The 18,019-nt window shown below is 36.5% G+C and overlaps 1 protein-coding gene and 1 pseudogene across 1 annotated transcript; both read right to left on the bottom strand.

Annotated features, from left to right (window-relative positions):
- Positions 1 to 742: 742 nt before the first annotated feature.
- Positions 743 to 2,515, bottom strand: LOC147521978 (small ribosomal subunit protein mL104 (rPPR9) pseudogene; annotated as a pseudogene).
- Positions 2,516 to 14,179: 11,664 nt separating this feature from the next.
- Positions 14,180 to 14,737, bottom strand: LOC147521977 (protein FAR1-RELATED SEQUENCE 5-like). Its single transcript, XM_086566889.1, has one exon. It carries the CDS (start codon positions 14,735 to 14,737, stop codon positions 14,180 to 14,182), a length of 558 nt encoding a protein of 185 aa, XP_086423015.1.
- Between the last annotated feature and the right edge of the window lie 3,282 nt (positions 14,738 to 18,019).

Raw genomic sequence — 18,019 nt, 5'->3', positions numbered from 1 at the left:
AAACAAAGAATGTTCACCACTTGAATTATTTTGTAAGGTACATACTCCTCATCAGATGAATCTTGAATGTAGTAATGCTCTGCATCATCTATCTGGTCAATGTTGAATTCACATCTAAAACTTTGAGTTCTATCAGGACCTAAATCATTCAAACAGCATACAAGAATTACAAAAGAAGTCTTCGGAAAAATTTGGATGTAGACAGCTATTAAAATAATTTGGATGTAATTACACATGCCTGCAACTCCGGTAGATGTAGACAGCTCCTCAACTTCAATAGATGTGGGTTGTTGATCTTGTTCTCGAACAACTCTCTTTCCCTTTACTTTATGACTAGGGCCACTATCTTTCTTGTCTTCAGAATAATATGGCAATAGCAATGGTGGGGACCTCAAATTTGTTATCTTCTTCTTAACATAATCATAGTCTTCTGTAGTGGGCCAGTCATCCAAGTCAAACAACTTCCCCCTTCTACATCTTCTGCCATGCATATACATATATATATATATATATATATATACATGCCAAATCATTTGAATGTTAATGGAAGACAAAAAAGAATCAAATTTAAAACGAAATTATAAACTATAAACTATAAACTATAAACCATAAACTCTAAACTCTAAAATGCCAAAGGAAAGACTACAATAACAACAAGAGAAACCAAGTGGAAAACAACACTGTATGACCATACACACTTCCTTGAAGCTCCTTACCTCACAGAGTCCAAATGTAGTTACAATCAAAAAGCTCTCCGCATCATTTTGTTGGCTTCTTTACAAAACTCAGCCGAAGCTTTTTGAGAGTTTTCCTCTTCCTTGCCATTTTCTCTAGCAATGTCTACCTCTTAGGTTTCTCACTCTTCTTAGTTTTAGGTTTCTTAGCAAACCTAGGATCCACTTTATAGACAATTGGTTGCACAGGTAACTCTTTCTTCATAGCTTCTTTAAAAAGAGCATTAGCTCATTCCCCCCAACCATGAGCACATAATTTACCTATCAAAAGGTCATACGTCGGGACCCTAGGTTTACAACCATCAGACTTCATCTTCTTAAAGATCTCCATAGTGTGATCAATCCGTTCAATGCCACACAATATCTTTAAAAACCCATAATACGTCTTCTTATCAATAGCATCCCCAAACCCTGCAGACTTCATTCAATCAATCATTTCATCACCTTCCCAACTCTTGCTTTGAAAAAGACTCCTTATCAATACAAGATAAGTTGTGGTCGAATCAGAGCAAGCCCAATTCCCCATTCTCAAAACAAATTCAACGCCTCCTCGGCTTAGAATCTTACAAAAATTATTAATAAGCACATTAAAGTCTCTCAGTTGTGGAGGTATCCCCTAACATCCATTTCGATAAGAATCTTCTCACCTCCCCTTGCAACGAAGCGAGATCCTTTTTCCTACAAAGCTTACAAACACAATCTAAAATCGAGTTATAAGCCAATGTACCTAACTCGAACCCTCCATTTTTTTTTTTTTTTTTTTTTTTTTTTTTTGCTAAAAACCTTTCACTGTGAAGTGGGTTTAAGACTTAAACTAGAAAACTGCAATGCAGTGGGGCATGAGCGGAGAAGCCTGCTGATTAAGAACACCCCCTTGCATTGAACTACGAACCACTAACAACCGAAAGCAAACCCCCATTAACAGCTTCCTCCTCACCAAAAACAAATCACCCCTAACTGTAAACGACGCATAAAATCCAACAATAAAAGTTCCAATAGTAAGTGAAACAAACATTCAACCCAACATGAGTAAAAGCTAAAGCATCAATGAAAACCAAATCGAAGTAAATTAAGAAGTACTAGCATATGATTTCAGATCATACGTTTAGTTATATAGAAACCAAAACGAAGTAAATTAAGAATTACTGCATTTTTTTATTTTTTATTTTTATTTTTTTTATTAACAAATGAGGTTGTTATAGAGGACCCTACCCCTTTTCATTAATAACATAAAGCTTGGTTACATTCTCACATACACTTTTCCTATTGAATCCTCATACACAATTTTCCTTACGTCCTCTGAGAAAGAACTTGGAATTATATCAAGTTAACCGTCGGTACATTTGAGGCTAAAATATCTGCTAGACTATTAGCCTCTTTGTAAATGTGTTTGATAGAAAACAGCTCGGTTTGGCTAATCATACTTAGAATCCTCATCATTGTATGGTTTGTTTTGCCATGGTACCGGGTCCCTCTTTCAATGAATGTAACCACATTCTGAGAATCTGTTTGTGCCCTTATTCTTCTCCATGCCATGAAAATAATACCGCACCTCTTGTTCCCATACCTTTGCAGCTCAAATTAGTGCTATTGATTTGAACTCGACTTCCCGCCGGGCTGCTGCTATAACCACTCCTTGTGCGTCTCTAATGATTGCTGCCCATCCTCCATTGTTTCCTTACAATATACCGTCTATGTTGAGAGTGAAATCCCCATGTTCTGCTTTTTCCCAGCTGCATAACTTCATGTGTGTCTGCACTGCTTCCACTCTGACATTCCATGTTTGCATGAAATGATCTCTTTCTTTCCCATATGGCATTTGCCTAGTGATTGAATGGATTTTTGTTTGTGCATCCCTAAAAATCATAGTTGCCACCTGTAGTGCACTGCATTGTTTGTTTTCAAAAATCTTGGTATTTCTTTCTTCCATAACCGAAGACACATACGCTGCTTTTGAATCCAAGCCTTAGTGCATCTTGCTTACACTCTTTTCCTTATGTTTTTTTCTTTCAGTACCACCGTAATTCACTGCCATGAAGCCAAGGCCGATTTCTATTGTAGCCACACTTTTGTAGAACTCGTGACTCCATACCGCATGAGTGCTACAACCGAACACAAGATGCTCTTCGGGCCAGTTTCACTGCCAACATAGCACACACATATATGAAAGTGAACCACCCAATTCCTTCCAAATTTTAACTAGTGTCTTCGGGCCCCTTCCTTGAGCATCATCCAAGTTATGAAAGAGTGTGAATGATTTTATTGGAGTGTCATACCATTTTGTGCCGCTTAATTGGTTGCATATAAGGTCTTATGCACGGTGTGATGTATCCTCAGATTATACACGCCTCTCCTCAACTGATCCATATCAACTTATCTTCCCCGCCCAATCTGTATTCTCCTCTTCCATTTCGGCAAAGAATATCATTCATATGCACTCTAATATAATTTGGAACATTCCATTTTCCTTCATGTATGATGTTGGAAACACAAGTCCTTGTATTGCATGTCGAGCATATAGTAGTATCGAGGAAAATACTCTTGTAGGATACTAGTCGGTGCTTAGGTCCAGCCACAATTTAGTCTTCTTACCATCTCCAATCGATGCCTAACAATGTGTTTGGCTTCCTTCCTTCCTTTTAAGATTGTTCTCCTCCCTCCATGAGCGGTCATGGGGAATGTTCATACTCCAAAAATTCTTGCTTTTTAGGGAGATTGGCTCCCATTGCACCCATAACGTGTTTCTATCATTAACAATGTGCCATAAGTGTCTCAAATATGCAGCAGCATTCATGGCACTCACCTATTTAATTCCCAGACCAGGAAATTGGGTATAGGTACACAGATGCAAATTTTTTAAGTTAAGAAGAAATAGCAAACTTTTTTTTTTTGTTTTTCCTCTATAAAAACTGAAATTTGACATTTGTCTCAAATTTTAGGCTGACTTTTACAATTTTGACCTCTTTTATTAGTCCCAACTAAAGAAGCCAACTACCAACAAAAAAAAACTACGAACTAAAAGAGTAGTGAGTTAATCAAAATAACTAAAATTCATCCGAAATCTACAAAATTCCAATTAAAAGTGAGATGAATTTATGGAGAGACCAAAACAATGTGGAAAACATCAACTTCAAAGCGGAAAAATATTGATTACAACTAATTTCAATATCACGGCTTTTAACAATTTAAAATGCATCTATGATAATTTTGAATAGCATGTTTAAGCTTGATGTAATTCAAATTGTGAAATTGTGAAAGGACAAATGGTTTTTTTTTTTATAAGACAATTGTATTATTTGATCGGCACGGACATCTTGGGGCAATACACACACACCCCTTGCCCGATGAGTGGCCTCGATTGGACACACACACCTACAACTGCTTGCAGCATTATAAGATGTTTGTATTATTTATTTGTTGAAGAAATTGGCGTTTACAAATAAAAGGTAAAAATGATAAATAAGGTTTTAAAAAATGTTAATACACCCCAAAAGTGACTGAGGTTGTTAAATCGAGTAGAATCAAAAGATAATATTGTTCTTTCTCTAGACAAAAACACACTAAAAGTGTCTAGAGCTCAATTTCTAGATTCCCAAACCTCCTCCATCATGAGGAACACATGTGTCTGCCCACGAAATCAATGTATGAGAAGTAGCGCAGGGCCTGGCCCATTCCATAGAAAATTTCTACAAATGGCATTAATATCATCTAGGTTTTCTGAGGTAGCAGGAAAGAAGACATCCAGTATATACTGTATATGATTCGTGATATGATCTAAAAAACCTTTAAAACAAATTCCCTTTTCCAGTAAGAATAATAGTACGTATAAACCACAAAGAAAAAACTGAAATACAATCAAACGTATGAAGCCCAGCAAGAAAAACTAAATCTTTTGATGATTAGATGAAATAGAAAAGGTTGGACTTACATCGCACGGATTTGTCAGACCTCTTGGCTGCCGGGACTTTTGAGAGAGTTGCCATTGAGAAATAGGAGAGAATGAAGAAGGTGCAGGTTGAGAATTAGAGGCGTAGGTTTGAGAGGGAAGACAAAATATTGGGGGAGCAAACTCTTGGTTTGGTTGGTTACAGACAGACAGTGGAGAGAGAAGAGATGAAGAGAGAAGCCATGGTTTGGAGTAATCAATGGAGAATTTGGGAGAGAGTTGAGAGCAAAAAACGATAGAAGAGAGTTGGAGTGGACTTTGAAACCGAACTCAAGAGTTCGCTCACGCTCACGAGTGGGGGCGTGAGCGTAGACCCAGGTATTGTTGTAAAAGATAAACTTTACAACAATACCACGCAACAGAATTCACATGCAACTTTTAAAATCGGCACCTTTGACATCAGTACATTAACCTCCGTACATTGATATATATCCTCCAATCAAATTTCAATTACATACTTAAGTTGTTAAAAAACTTAAAAAATAAATTACTTTCAGAAAGCAACATAAAATGAAATCCATGATTCGAGTTCAGATCTTCTTCACCGAAGAAGAAAAACTCCGTTAGAATGAACTTTACATGCCATGTCACTGTCAGCCAGATACTGCCTCTAAAACATGGCGAGCCCCAAGCTGAAAGGTATAGATTACAATGGCAGATATATCCAAATTATTGGGCAAGACGTTGACAATCCATCTCCTATCTTGATGACAGATGGCAAAACAAAAATCAAATGATTACACTATCAAAAAATATACATCATTTTTATAATGCCGGTGATCGTCTACAAGCTACAATCTTTAGAATAGTTCGAAGGGTGTCGCAGAGATTCTGAATAGTCTGTTGTTCTTGTGCAGCTTGCATTTCCTGGAGAGGCATCTCTTCATAACACCTGCACTAATGCATTAAAAGGGCATACTTTTATTAAATAATAAGCAGTAAGCTCTATTTCAATCAGGGATAGAAATGGAAGGTATGTAAGACATGCACTAAGAAAACTTTTGAAGGGTTCAAAGAGTTTCTTGTAGGTCTTATGATAGTTCTCGGCACTTCGGGAGAATAAAAACTGCTTAAGAGGTCAAGCGAAGAATTCAGATTGCATGCAGGATAATTAAAAAACTGGTTTCTGCTCCACAAGTCACAGCGAGGGCCAGGTTACTCAAGATGACTGACATACTTCGAGGGAGGAACTCTATAATTTTTCAGGTAAAGTCCAATACTTATGTAGCTTGGCTTGATGAAGATGGGATTGAAGATGAGCATCTCTGAGCAACAAGGAGCCTTTGATGATCAGTGTGTAAATTCCTCTCTTATCTCTAGACTCTATGCGCCCGAGAATTGGCTACTAGGCATTTCGACTCCAGTAGCTGACAACAAAGTTACACTTCAAGAGAGGTAAAAGGAAGGCCCTAAGGGCTCGGAAACAAAATAAATGAAAAGATAATCATCATGAAGATATGTACATACCGTATTAGAGGATTAAATGATGGGACTAAGGCTAAAGATCAATAAGTTTAGGATAAAAAGAATAATCTTTCTTTGTTTTTTTTCACGGAGACTAAAAGTTAGAAGGGACAAGTTAACTAGTATTAGCACTATTTGCTATCCTTCTTGGAATTTTGTCACAATTATTCTAGTGCTTGCTCTGGGCGTATTTGGGTCTCTTAGGACTCTTCTCGGTTGTCTATGCATAAGATTTTGGAGAGTGATCAATTTATACATTCTCAAGTCCAAGATTGATGCTACCTCTCAAGTTTTTCATCTCGATTGTGTATGCGACAATAGAAGATCCGAAAGGATGGTGCTATGGCAAGATCTTATTACCCTTCATGGGTCTTTCTCGGTCCTTGGTGTGTTGTCGGGGATTTCAACAATGTCATGTTCTCTCATGAGCGGATGGATTCGATTTGGTGCATCTAGAAACCACTCCATTTGCCAATTGTCTAAACTCTTGTCTAATAAACCCTTCATGGTCATCTCTTTTCCTTCCCTCACGGAGTTGAGTTTCTACCACGGGGCCTCTCGGATCACACCCCGGCGGTGATAACCCTCTCTAATAAAAGTATGTCGCGAACCTCCCTTTAGGTTTTGCAATTCTTGGCTTGTCCTACCTTCTTTCAAGGATACTCTTATCAAGCTAGCTGGACTATCCCTAACCAAGGCAATCCACCTACATGCTCTTCAAGAAACTTAAAATCTTAAAGCTGAGGGCTCTTAAAGGATGGCCTAGGCCCGACTCTTGGATCTTCAAAAGTGATGGAAGTGGCTAAAGCTAGTATGAAGACATCAGAGACTAATTCTTGATCAAGTCCTGCGGATATTCATCTATGTAACCTCGAAAGAATAAGGAAAGGCGATCTTTGTAACTTCATGCTCATGGAAGAATATGATCTCATGCAGAAATCTCACATCGATTGGCTCTCCTTTGGTGACAAGTGTAATGCTTTCTAATGTAATGCCAAAGAAAAGAAGTCAGTAATATTTGGTCTATCTTGGACTACCGGTGTTTTTCTGAAGGACAAGAGAATGTGGCAAAGGTTTTCATCTCCTTCTACAAAGATTTGTTGGGGAAAGAAACCCCCCCTCCTCTTGCACTTTACGGTTTGGACCATCTCAATCTCTAGAATATCTCTCCTCAGATGGCGAGGATAGTTTGATTAAGGATATCAATGATCTTGAAATCAAGGAAGCTGTTTTCTCTATGCGACAATAAAACCCCCGCCCAGATGGTTTTTAATTCTTTCTTCTTCAAAGCTTGGGATATTATAGGTGAAGACTTCACCCTAGCAGTTAAGCATATGTTTGCTCATACATTTATTGAGAGATTACAAACTCTGCCCCTTTTATGCTTAATTCCCAAAAAGTTACGCTCCTTCAAGGTAGAAGAAAATTTGACCTATAACTTGTTGTAATACCATTTACAAATCGTTGCCAAGATACTAACAAGTAGGATGAAGGATTGCATCTCTCTTTTGATCTCGAGCCCAATCTGCCTTTGAACCGGGGCAAGAATATTCAAGACAACCTTATTCTTGCTCATGAACTAAGGGGATATTCAAGGAAACATGGCACTAGGAATTGTGCCATCAAAGATTGATATTAAAAAGCTTTTGATTCAGGTCAACGGCACTCTATGGTTTTGATTACCGCAAAGATATGGGTTTCCACCTCTCTTTATAGGCGGCTCAAAATGTGCTTTTGCTCTCCATCCTACTCCATCATTATTAATGGCACGGTGAAGGCTACTTTGAAGAGAAAAAGGGCTGAGGAGGGGGTGACCCTATCTCCCTTATATCTCTTTGTTCTAGTGATGGAAATTCTCTCGAGGTCTTCTTAATCATGCTCTTTCCACGGAATGATTAAACCTCACTCAAATGCAAGAAAATGGGCATTTCTCATTTGTTTTTGGATGATGCACTCCTTTTTTGCAAAGGAGATATGGATTCTATTCTGGCTATTAAAGATATTCTTTTGAAATTCTCTGAAGCTATAGGACTGAATATCAACCCGGCCAAATCTACTCTTCTAGCTGGGTGTATGTCTAAAGAAGCAGGATTGGATCTAGCAAATGCCATGGGGATTTCTCTCATTTCTCCACCTATTGTCTATCTTGGTCTTCCTCTCACCTCATCTAGACTAGGAATAAAGGATTGTCTTCCCTTGGTGGAAAGATTGACTTATAGAATCTCAAACTGGAAAAATATAAGTTTGTCAAAAGCAGGAAGATTAGAACTCATTCAGTCAGTGCTATCCTCCTTCCAAGTTTATTGGTCTAAAACCTTTGTGCTCCCAAAAAAGGTTCTTGACAAGGTTTCTAAGATATGCAATCGTTTTCTCTGGTCTGGGCCTAACATGACACCCAAAATGCACCATGCAAGTCATGAAACCTTGAGGTATTCAAAAGAACAAGGAGGGCTAGGTATGACATATGATAGAACTTGGAGCAGGGGCTGCCTCTTTGTGGACTTGTATATAGAATTGCTAGTAAAGAGGATTCTCTATGGGTCGATTGGACATGGAGCGCCAGATAAAGAAGCACCACTTACGACGATGAAAATTCCCTCAAGTTGCTCTTGGGTATGGAGGGGATACTCAAACATAGAAGTGACAAGGAAACATATCAAGTATGTCATTGCTAAAGGTTGAGAGACTTTTCTGGCATGATCCCTAGTGCTCTACCACTCCTTTTATGGGAACTGCACCAAGCAAGAAATCTCATTAATCTTCAAGATGATGCAAAGGTTAGTGATATTCTAGAACATGGAGAATGGTCTTCTTTAATTACCACCCTTCGGATGGTAACATCAAGAAATCTATTATGGATACAGAAGTTAATAGATATCTAGCTAAAGATGAGGTTGTCTGGTCTCCAAGCAGCTCACGGTGATTTTCGATTAAGTCGCTTTATCATGATCCTCAAGAGAGTTCGTGCTAAGGTCAAATGGTATAGAGTTGTATGGGGTAAGTTGTCCATTCCTAAACACTCCTTCACTCTATGGCAACTTCTTTGCTAACCGCCCCTCAAGATAGATTGATCCGGAAGAAAGTATTGCATCATTCTCTATCTAGCTTATGCAATTCTTCAAGAGAGCACTCTAAACATCTTTTCTTATTTGTCAATACTTTCGAAAAAAAAGTTTGGAAAATGGTCAAAAGCAACATTGGTATTTCTAGTATGGTAAAGAACTCCTCGGAAGAATGGTACAACATCTTTCGGATTTGTAGGCATACTTCTTCAGCTGTGGAGATTTACAAAGCTTTTGTTAGAGCCACAGTGCATGAGCTCTGGTGCGAAAGAAATAGAAGGAAGAAAAAGAACCTGAAGCTCACAGAACAACAACTCAGTTTTAAAATCATGTCCTATATGAAGATCTATCTTCACCGAAACCTGTCAGAGGTGAATGACTCACCAGCGAATAGAGCTCTGGCTGCTAGACTGGGACTAGAACTTAACTACACTGTTCACGAGCAAATCGTTTGCACATGGAGGAGCCCAGATGAAGAGTATTATATGTTTAACACAGATGGATCGGTCAGCAATCGGGTAATGGATATGGAGGTACTATCGAGGGAGACTCTCGGGGAATGTCCTTATGGGATTTTTGGCGGGAAGTTCTTCAAAGCCTACGTCATCTTCCAAGAACTCTTTGCTATTGCGGTGGGCCTTAAACAAGCTCAATCCTTAAGTATAGCAAAACTAGAAATAAATTTGACTCTCTAGGTGCTATTAACATCATCAATGGCCTTGCTTTCAAGTCCATGGTATTGCTCCAATATAGTGGCCCGGATAATATCCCTTTAAAAAGTTCTTTTGTGGATTGTATTTTTAAGCATGTGTATAGAGAGGGTAATCGGGCGGTGATTACCTCGAAGTTATATGGATCATCAGTTGATCGAGGTTATTTCCTTCACCCTCCTCTAGACTTTAAGTTACACTCTATTGTAGAAGAGGACAGGAAAGGAACTATGTACTTTGAGATTCTCTTAATACAAGTTGAGGTCGGCCATAACCTCTTTTTTTTTTTTTTTAAATGTTCTATTTAGCTTTGCTATGTTGGGATTTTTAAGGGTTTTGAAACAAAGTGCTAATAACTTACCAATTAAGCGGACTTAGTGTCTCATGGATTTTGCGGATCACAGATATGAACTTTCTAAGTAGCTAGTCTTTTTAGTGATTATATGAGGGGTTTAGGAATTAGGAGCCATTTCCTGAAATATTAAGCAATGTTACAATGTGATGTACATATTATTGATCGTACATGTGAACTTTGATAGAAACACTTCTCCTTCCAAATTTCAGTTTTATCGAAGATATGAAAATCATGGTGTGTATGTATATATTGAATGAGCACCAAAAAAGAATGAGAACCAAGGTTTGATACACTATTAGCTAATATCAGTTGTTATGCTTCATCATGGATGCAGGTGAGAGTGGTTATTGATAAGATGTTGTCATTGTTGTAGATTGCTCTGAGCCTCTGGGAGTTCATTTAATTAGATGTAGTTGTACGTGAAGCGATGAAACTAGAAAGTACTTGTTAACTATTACAAAAGACATCTTGTTTGTGTTCTTTATAATCAAAGGCATTTTGTTTATTTTAAACTCATTTTGATGAATTTCTTTATTTCCACATATCCCAATGATGAAGTCTTTAGTAATCTGAACTTGCCATTATAGAAAAACGGTGCTCATACGCAACTGATTGTGGAGGTTGAGGTCGCGGGTTTCATGCGAGGTCGTTTCACGCGAGGTCGATATCAGGCGTTTGGAGGGACGCTGAGCCACACATACATAATCAACACCGTGTTTCATTTTTCTATTTCATTCATCCCAGGCAATGTTGTGTAACAGCTTAAGTGCTAAAAAACACTAATTAGCTAGTAGTATCCCAAGGCAGTAATAACGTCATCAGCAAGTCATATTTGTCCAAAATACCATCGTTATAATTCAAGAACACAAGAGTTAGAGTGAAAACACTTGGTTTACAAGTTCACTGAATTTTAAACAAACAACAAATAAAAACAAAATGTAAGTACATAAGTTTTCTCATTTAACTACAAATCAAAACTTTCTACATAAATGAAATATAAAGCAAGCACTATTTTTTTTTATTTTTCTTTCCAACACCTAAAACTAATCTAGATAAACATATTGTAGCTTTTGCATATTGGTTGGAACTGATCCAGCCCACTTGTCCAACTTTCCTTTTAGAACAGTTTCCCACATTGTTGCTTCTGGCCATCTAACAGATTACCAACCTGAGCAAACCGGAGGTAGAGGAGCATTATCCTTTAGCACAATTGGCACAAAATGTCTTCCTTCATTTATGTGGCAAACAGCGATTATCCGGAACATTTCTTCTGGACCTATCCTCAACGGGAAGTACGTAACACATAATTTTGGTGGCGCTATAGTGACAAAAACAACATTAAAATCACTTGCAACTAAGGAACCCATGTCCGGAGATCAAACCATTTTTCTTATTCATTGTAGAAGACTTGGTACACTCTAAGTTTCTTTTGTGGTTTTCAAACCCGTCATTACAACTCAGATAGTCATCTCGTGATATCGCATCAACTCTTCCAAAGATAAGACCTTTCATCATCCGCCATGCTAAATCAATTGTATATCCTAGCAGTGTAGCTATGGATCTATAACCACAATGCCCATCCAGTGGTTACCTCAGCCAAATCTTTAATCATATCAGAGATCAAAGGATTAAAGTCGTGGCAAAAATATTTTCTCGACTTATGCTTGAGGTCTTCATTTTTTAGAATTATCTCCGACCCAATATTTTTTTTTTTTTACGTTTCTCTTCAATTTTCTTTTTGGCCTCTTATCTTTTCTTGTCGTCATTATTGCGACAATTTGAGAGTCTTCCAAATCAAATTTTCCGTCAATGAGTTCTTAAAAGCTAAATGAGTCAAGGTCATCGGCGATCCACTCAACCTCGATGTCTGATTCATTATTCTTTGAAGTCCAACCTTCTACGTATGTAATTGATATTCCTTAAATTTGAAAGCCTATATTAGTAAAGAGATTGATATAAGCTACATTGCTACAAAATGAAAATCTAAATATTGGCACGAAAAGAGGTATCCCAACAACAAATAAAATGATATAAGTGATAAACATACCTCGACTGAATTGAGTTCCAATAGTATTATCTTCAGGATGAACACATTCATTTAAATCAGGTAGTCCCCACATGTTGGTTGATTGTGATTGCCCTCCAATTTGGTATAAACTACATTGCTACAAAACCAAAATATAAGTATTGGCACGTAAAACATTTCAGCAACAATAAATAAAATGATATAAAGATAAACATACTTGACTGTATTGAGCTCCAATAGTATTCTCTTCAAGATGAACACTTTCATTTAAATCAGGTAGTCCTTGAGCAATATTTATATCACCTTGTTATTAAAAAAAATAAGATGAGACAAGTTAAAATGTTAGGCAAATGTTAGATGAGAAATAAATGAGACAATATATGCGATCACATAGGCAAAATAAAAATGTACGTGAATTATGACAAACCTTTCTTGTTTCTCTTTATCTTTTTGAAGGCACTTGTGTTGTGCTTTCGTTTGCTTCTTTTTTCTTTTTAAGTTCCAAAGACGCCTTTTCGACCGGGTCCCATTCGTTGGTCTCCCTTTTTCAAATCGGATGCAACAACCAATACTTTGTCATCATTTTCTTCAACATTTGTGGCAACACCAGATCTTTTGGACTTCGAACATTGTCTTGGATATATTTCTTTCATTGGTACAACCTGCTCAACTTCTTCCAACCCCTTTTGGAGTGCAACTTTAGCTTTTAGATATCCATTTTCATTGACTGCGCCCTTTGTCACAAGCTTTATTGCCAAATGACATAGCTCATTGTACCGCAAAGATTGAACTGCATTGCAATTTGACAAATTTGGTTTGCTACCATTGTCTCTTACAACTCCGACTTTCACTGCTTTAGTCCACCTTTGTAGTATATATTGATTAGGAATCGTATGTATATTATTATGATAAAATACCTTCAATATGTGACGACAAATAAGGCCAAGGGACTCAAAACTTTTTGCAGCTACACTCAGTCTGAAAGTTAGACATGTCAATTGCGACCTTTCTTACAGACCATTCTCTAGTAACTTCATATGTGTATGTTGTACCATCAACACTGCATTCCTTGATGTTATACATAAGATGTTCCTTATACTCAACTTCAAATATTTCAAAAACAGCATGTGTGTACATATCAGACGCTTGCTTTAGCATGAGTGTAGAGACAAATAACCTTTGAGACATCTGAGATGAATTGAAATCAGCTTCAATTTTTGCCCTCGTCGCCGGAAGTAGACACTCAATACGATGAACAAACTTAGTCAAACTATACTTTCTCTTCACATAATTTTTCAAGAGACTATTGGTACTTTCCCCACGTTGAGTAGTGGTCATGTTTGCACAAAAATGTCTCGCCCATACACTAATGCCCATTTCTTCTTTATTTTGATCAATTTAACCAACCACTTATTTTCCAAAAGATCATAATCACGCAACATCTTGTCCCATCTTGATAAAAAAAATATCCTCTGTCTCACAATTGTATACACACTTATTGAAGTCATTTAGAAACCTGTGAACTCTCAGATACATGGTGGAGGTGCTTTCCGACATTTAGATATATATGCCACAAACAAAGACGATCTTTGTGTTTCGGGAAAAACAATTGGGATAGCCTTCGCCATTCTTTGGACATTGGTCAGTAAGAGAATAGTCTTTGGTGGTTTTCCGACATTGCTTTTAAAAAGGTTTCAAACAACCATTTAAAAAACTCGACACTTTCATCTATCAAAAGTGCACCCCCAAATATGATAGACTGCATATGATGATTGACACCAACAAATGGCGTAAACGGTCGTCCATATTTGTTTGTTTTGTAAGTTGTATAAAAAACAACATCTCAAAAGTAATTATAATCCATCACTGACGTTGCATCTTCCTAGAACATATTTGATAGTTGATTTTCATCGTCACGCAACTCATTGTAAAAGAAAGATGGATTCTCGACTTTCTTCCTTTTAAAATATTCTATAATTGCATTTCCATCTCCGTGCTTGCCAAGTTCTTGCTCACGCTTCTTACGGAGATAATTTTTATAATCGATGTATGTAAAACCAACATTTTCTAGTCCTCCAGCTTGATGCGTCATATATTTATAACCATCAATAGGCGCAATTCCTGCAGCATCTAAACTACTAATTTCCGCTCCTTGTGGCTCTTTAACACGCCTTTGAGACCTCAATAGATACGTCTTGGATGGGGTTGCCAATTCATGGTTATGTTCATGTACCACCTCAGTAACAACCCATTCGTTTTTCACATTCGAAACAGCCATGCGAGCTTTGCAACCAATTCTTGTTTCATTACGATTATTTTTCACATTTCCATTCCGCTTATCCTTTTTACGCACACCTTCCTTGAAACATACAAAGAACCGCCTCCTCACAGTTATATCTGCTCTATAATATATTTTGTCCTTCCTAATACTAAAACCCATTTTATTTGAAGGCGTAGGAATTATAAGTTGCATATGCCTCTTCCTCAGATTGAAAAATCAATCCCTCATATAACAAATTTTCCATTGTTAGTTAAAGAGATTTTCTTTTTTTTAGAGTATGAATAAAACCTCTCTTTTTTTTTTTTTTTTTCGAATAGAGAGTTGAAGAAGAGGGCGAGACTGTGGAGATTTTCCTCCCCATTTTCCACGCATCCAATCTTTTCTCACACACGGAATCTTTCCTTCTAAGGAGAGAGAGAGAGAGAAAGTGGAGTCGCACATAATCTTCCTAATTTCTAGCCATTTTTTTTTTTTGGATTTTATCTAACACTGTTAGTTGCATAAACTTTTGGGGTTAAATGAGTGGACAGGTGTCAATATAATTTTGTAAGGTGTAAAAGGCTACTTTTTACACCCGGGCGGAGAAGATCCGGCCTCATAAGTGGGTCTTATAAACTGGTTTGTTTTTCATTTTAAGTTCCTTTTATAAGCACTTATAAAAAAAAACAAAAAAAACAAACACACAACATCTTATATAGATGGTTATTTGACAAATATAACCCTGTTTTACATACCATTACATAATTTGTACTTCCAAATCATTATTAAACAAAATGATCTTCTTTTGGCCTAGTTTCATAACACCAATTCACATACAAGCAACGTTTCAAAATAGAAATCCTCTTATATATTACGTTTAAATCCAAATAGAAATAGAAATACAACATAAAACTATTTCAATATATCCATCACATAAAACTATACAAGTCATTTCCTTAACACTATGCTTTTCCACAACAAAGCCAACAATGAAAAATTACACATACACTCAATTACACAAGTAATTAGATAAGTATTTGTCAAATGTGAAGATCCATTCAATTGCACTAGGCATGGATGATGAAGTCCCCAAGAAATAAAAAGAGATGCAACATATCCATCAAGAGAGTTTCATACTTACTCAGATTGCGAAGTAATAACTCAGAGAGCTTCATTATAGATTATTTGGAAAGACACTTTTGTATATTACAAATTTACAAGTCATAAAAATGTGAATCATCTCATCACAATCAATTTATTCGTTGACAAAGAGTATGAGAGCATCTGGAGCATGATTATGCAAAAACAAGCATCAAATCAGCCTCAAACCTCAAACAAAGAGAGATCAAATCAGCCTCGATTGTGGTCAACTGTTTACTAAGTGTTCAAGAGAAACTAGTAACGGGATTAAAACCATAAAATCACAAATGGGGATTATCTTAACTTCAAAATATTGTAGATGATGACAACCACATAGAACTCGAATCGATATAAAATTCTTTTATTAAATCCATCATAATGTAACTAATAACAATATGAAATCCATTTAAGAAATATTCAGAACTCGATCAATCAAACCAACAAAGTATAATAATTATCACAATTCAGCAAGAATTCAACTAAATAGGACAAAATGCTCACATTTTTCAGAAAAAACAACATTACAAAACTAATCTGGGAATCTTTATTACAGAATGCAATAACATTATGAAATCCATCTCAAACACATTCAAGAACCAAATCAAACAAACAAAGTGAACCAATTTCCACAATTCAAGAACTCATATTCTAACCAAGAAGAGATTTGTCATCGTCGTTACCTGTTTTCTTCAGATTGGAAGTTGGAGCAGCAACAATGGAGGGAGTGCGAGTGCGAGTGGAGCAGCAATAGCAAAGTGCGACAGCAGCAGCAGCTTTGGGGCAGTGTTGTGGCGGCAGTTGAAGAAAATGGAAGCAAAGAATAAATGAGAAAGAGAAGGCAGAAGAGAGAACAAGTGTGCTTGGGGGGTTTATGTCTTTTTCCAGCTTACAAGACTTACAAAATTGTAGCTAGGGCAGGGATCGGGTCGGGTTTGCGTCTGATATGGCTATATCCTAATCCGAATAATTTCACAGTATCCGAATCCGAACCCGATTATATCCGAAATTTAATATCCAAACCCGACTAACCCGATCGGATAACACTAAAAATAAAAATAAAAAATAAAAATAAAAATAAATAAAAAAAACCCCAAAAATTATATCCGAATCCGAATCCGACCCGAATACATAAACGAATATGAAAATCGACCGAACCTCGATTGTATTGGTATCCGTCGGGTCGATTCGGTCTACCCGACCTGATTCCCTGTCATAATTGTAATAGATCCAATTTTTGTACTTATAGAAATCATGCCTCTTATAAGAGGCAAAAAACAAACCAAAAAAATGTCCAAAATCACTGGTCCACATCTTATAAGAGGTTATAAGACATCAATGTCTTATAAGTGATGTCTTATAAGAGGCAAAAACAAATGACCCCTTATTATTTCAACATTGAAATATGCCGATATTCGAAATCTTTATTAAAAAAAAAATAAAAAAATAAAAAATCACACGTGCACTCGTAACTAGGGGTGTCAAGGTTCCGGTTCTGGTCCGGTTTTTAGTGTTGTAAGAACTAAGAACTATTTAATTTTACAATTCTGGTTTTGGTTTCAATTCTTTGCAATTCTTAAAATTGTGGAACCATACCCATAACCATCGGGTCCTAGCGGGTATTTTCAGGTTTAGGTTCTTCATTTCGATTCTTAAGATATTTACTATTTACACTGTTTTTTATTGATTTTATTAAAAAAATATGTACTAAAAACACAAAAATACTACACAAATGAGCCGTTTTTTTAAATATTCATATAAGGAATTATGTCATTCAATAATAAATTAAATAAAACTATATATTTAAAGTTGCAAACTATATTTTTATATTATTTATAACATTAAATACTATAAAAAATACATATTACACTAATAAATAAAATTTAGTAATATATAAATGAATGTTTTGAGTTTTTGATATTCTTTATTTCGATATTTTTTTATGTTAAAAGTACGATAACGTCCGGTTTCAATTCTGGTCCGATTTTTTTGTTTGAAAAACTATTTGGTTCCGATTTTATATGGTCCGGATTTTTAATACTCATTTTTAAACAGTTTTTAAAAAGGATTTTTTAGTATTACCCCCCTACTAGATGAGCCAATTAGGATTTCCCCCAACTAGATGGAGAAATTAGGGTCTCCACACAAAAACACACAAAAGCGTGTTTTGTGAGACCCTAATTTCCCCATCTAGTTGGGGAAAATCCTAATTGGCTCATCTAGTAGGGGGTAATACTAGTTAACCCTTTTAAAAATAAAAACTGGAACCATTATTTTTTCTGAGGTTCCGGTTAAACGGGTACCATCGACACCGGTCGTAACTAT

Source organism: Coptis chinensis, chromosome 1 (assembly GCF_015680905.1).
Source record: "Coptis chinensis isolate HL-2020 chromosome 1, ASM1568090v1, whole genome shotgun sequence".
NCBI lineage: Eukaryota > Viridiplantae > Streptophyta > Magnoliopsida > Ranunculales > Ranunculaceae > Coptis > Coptis chinensis.
This window is presented reverse-complemented; position numbering and strand designations above follow the sequence as displayed.

Coding starts and splice junctions, on each gene's coding strand:
- LOC147521977 (XM_086566889.1), bottom strand. CDS start 14,737: ATGGGTTTTAGTATTAGGAAGGACAAAATATATTATAGAGCAGATATA.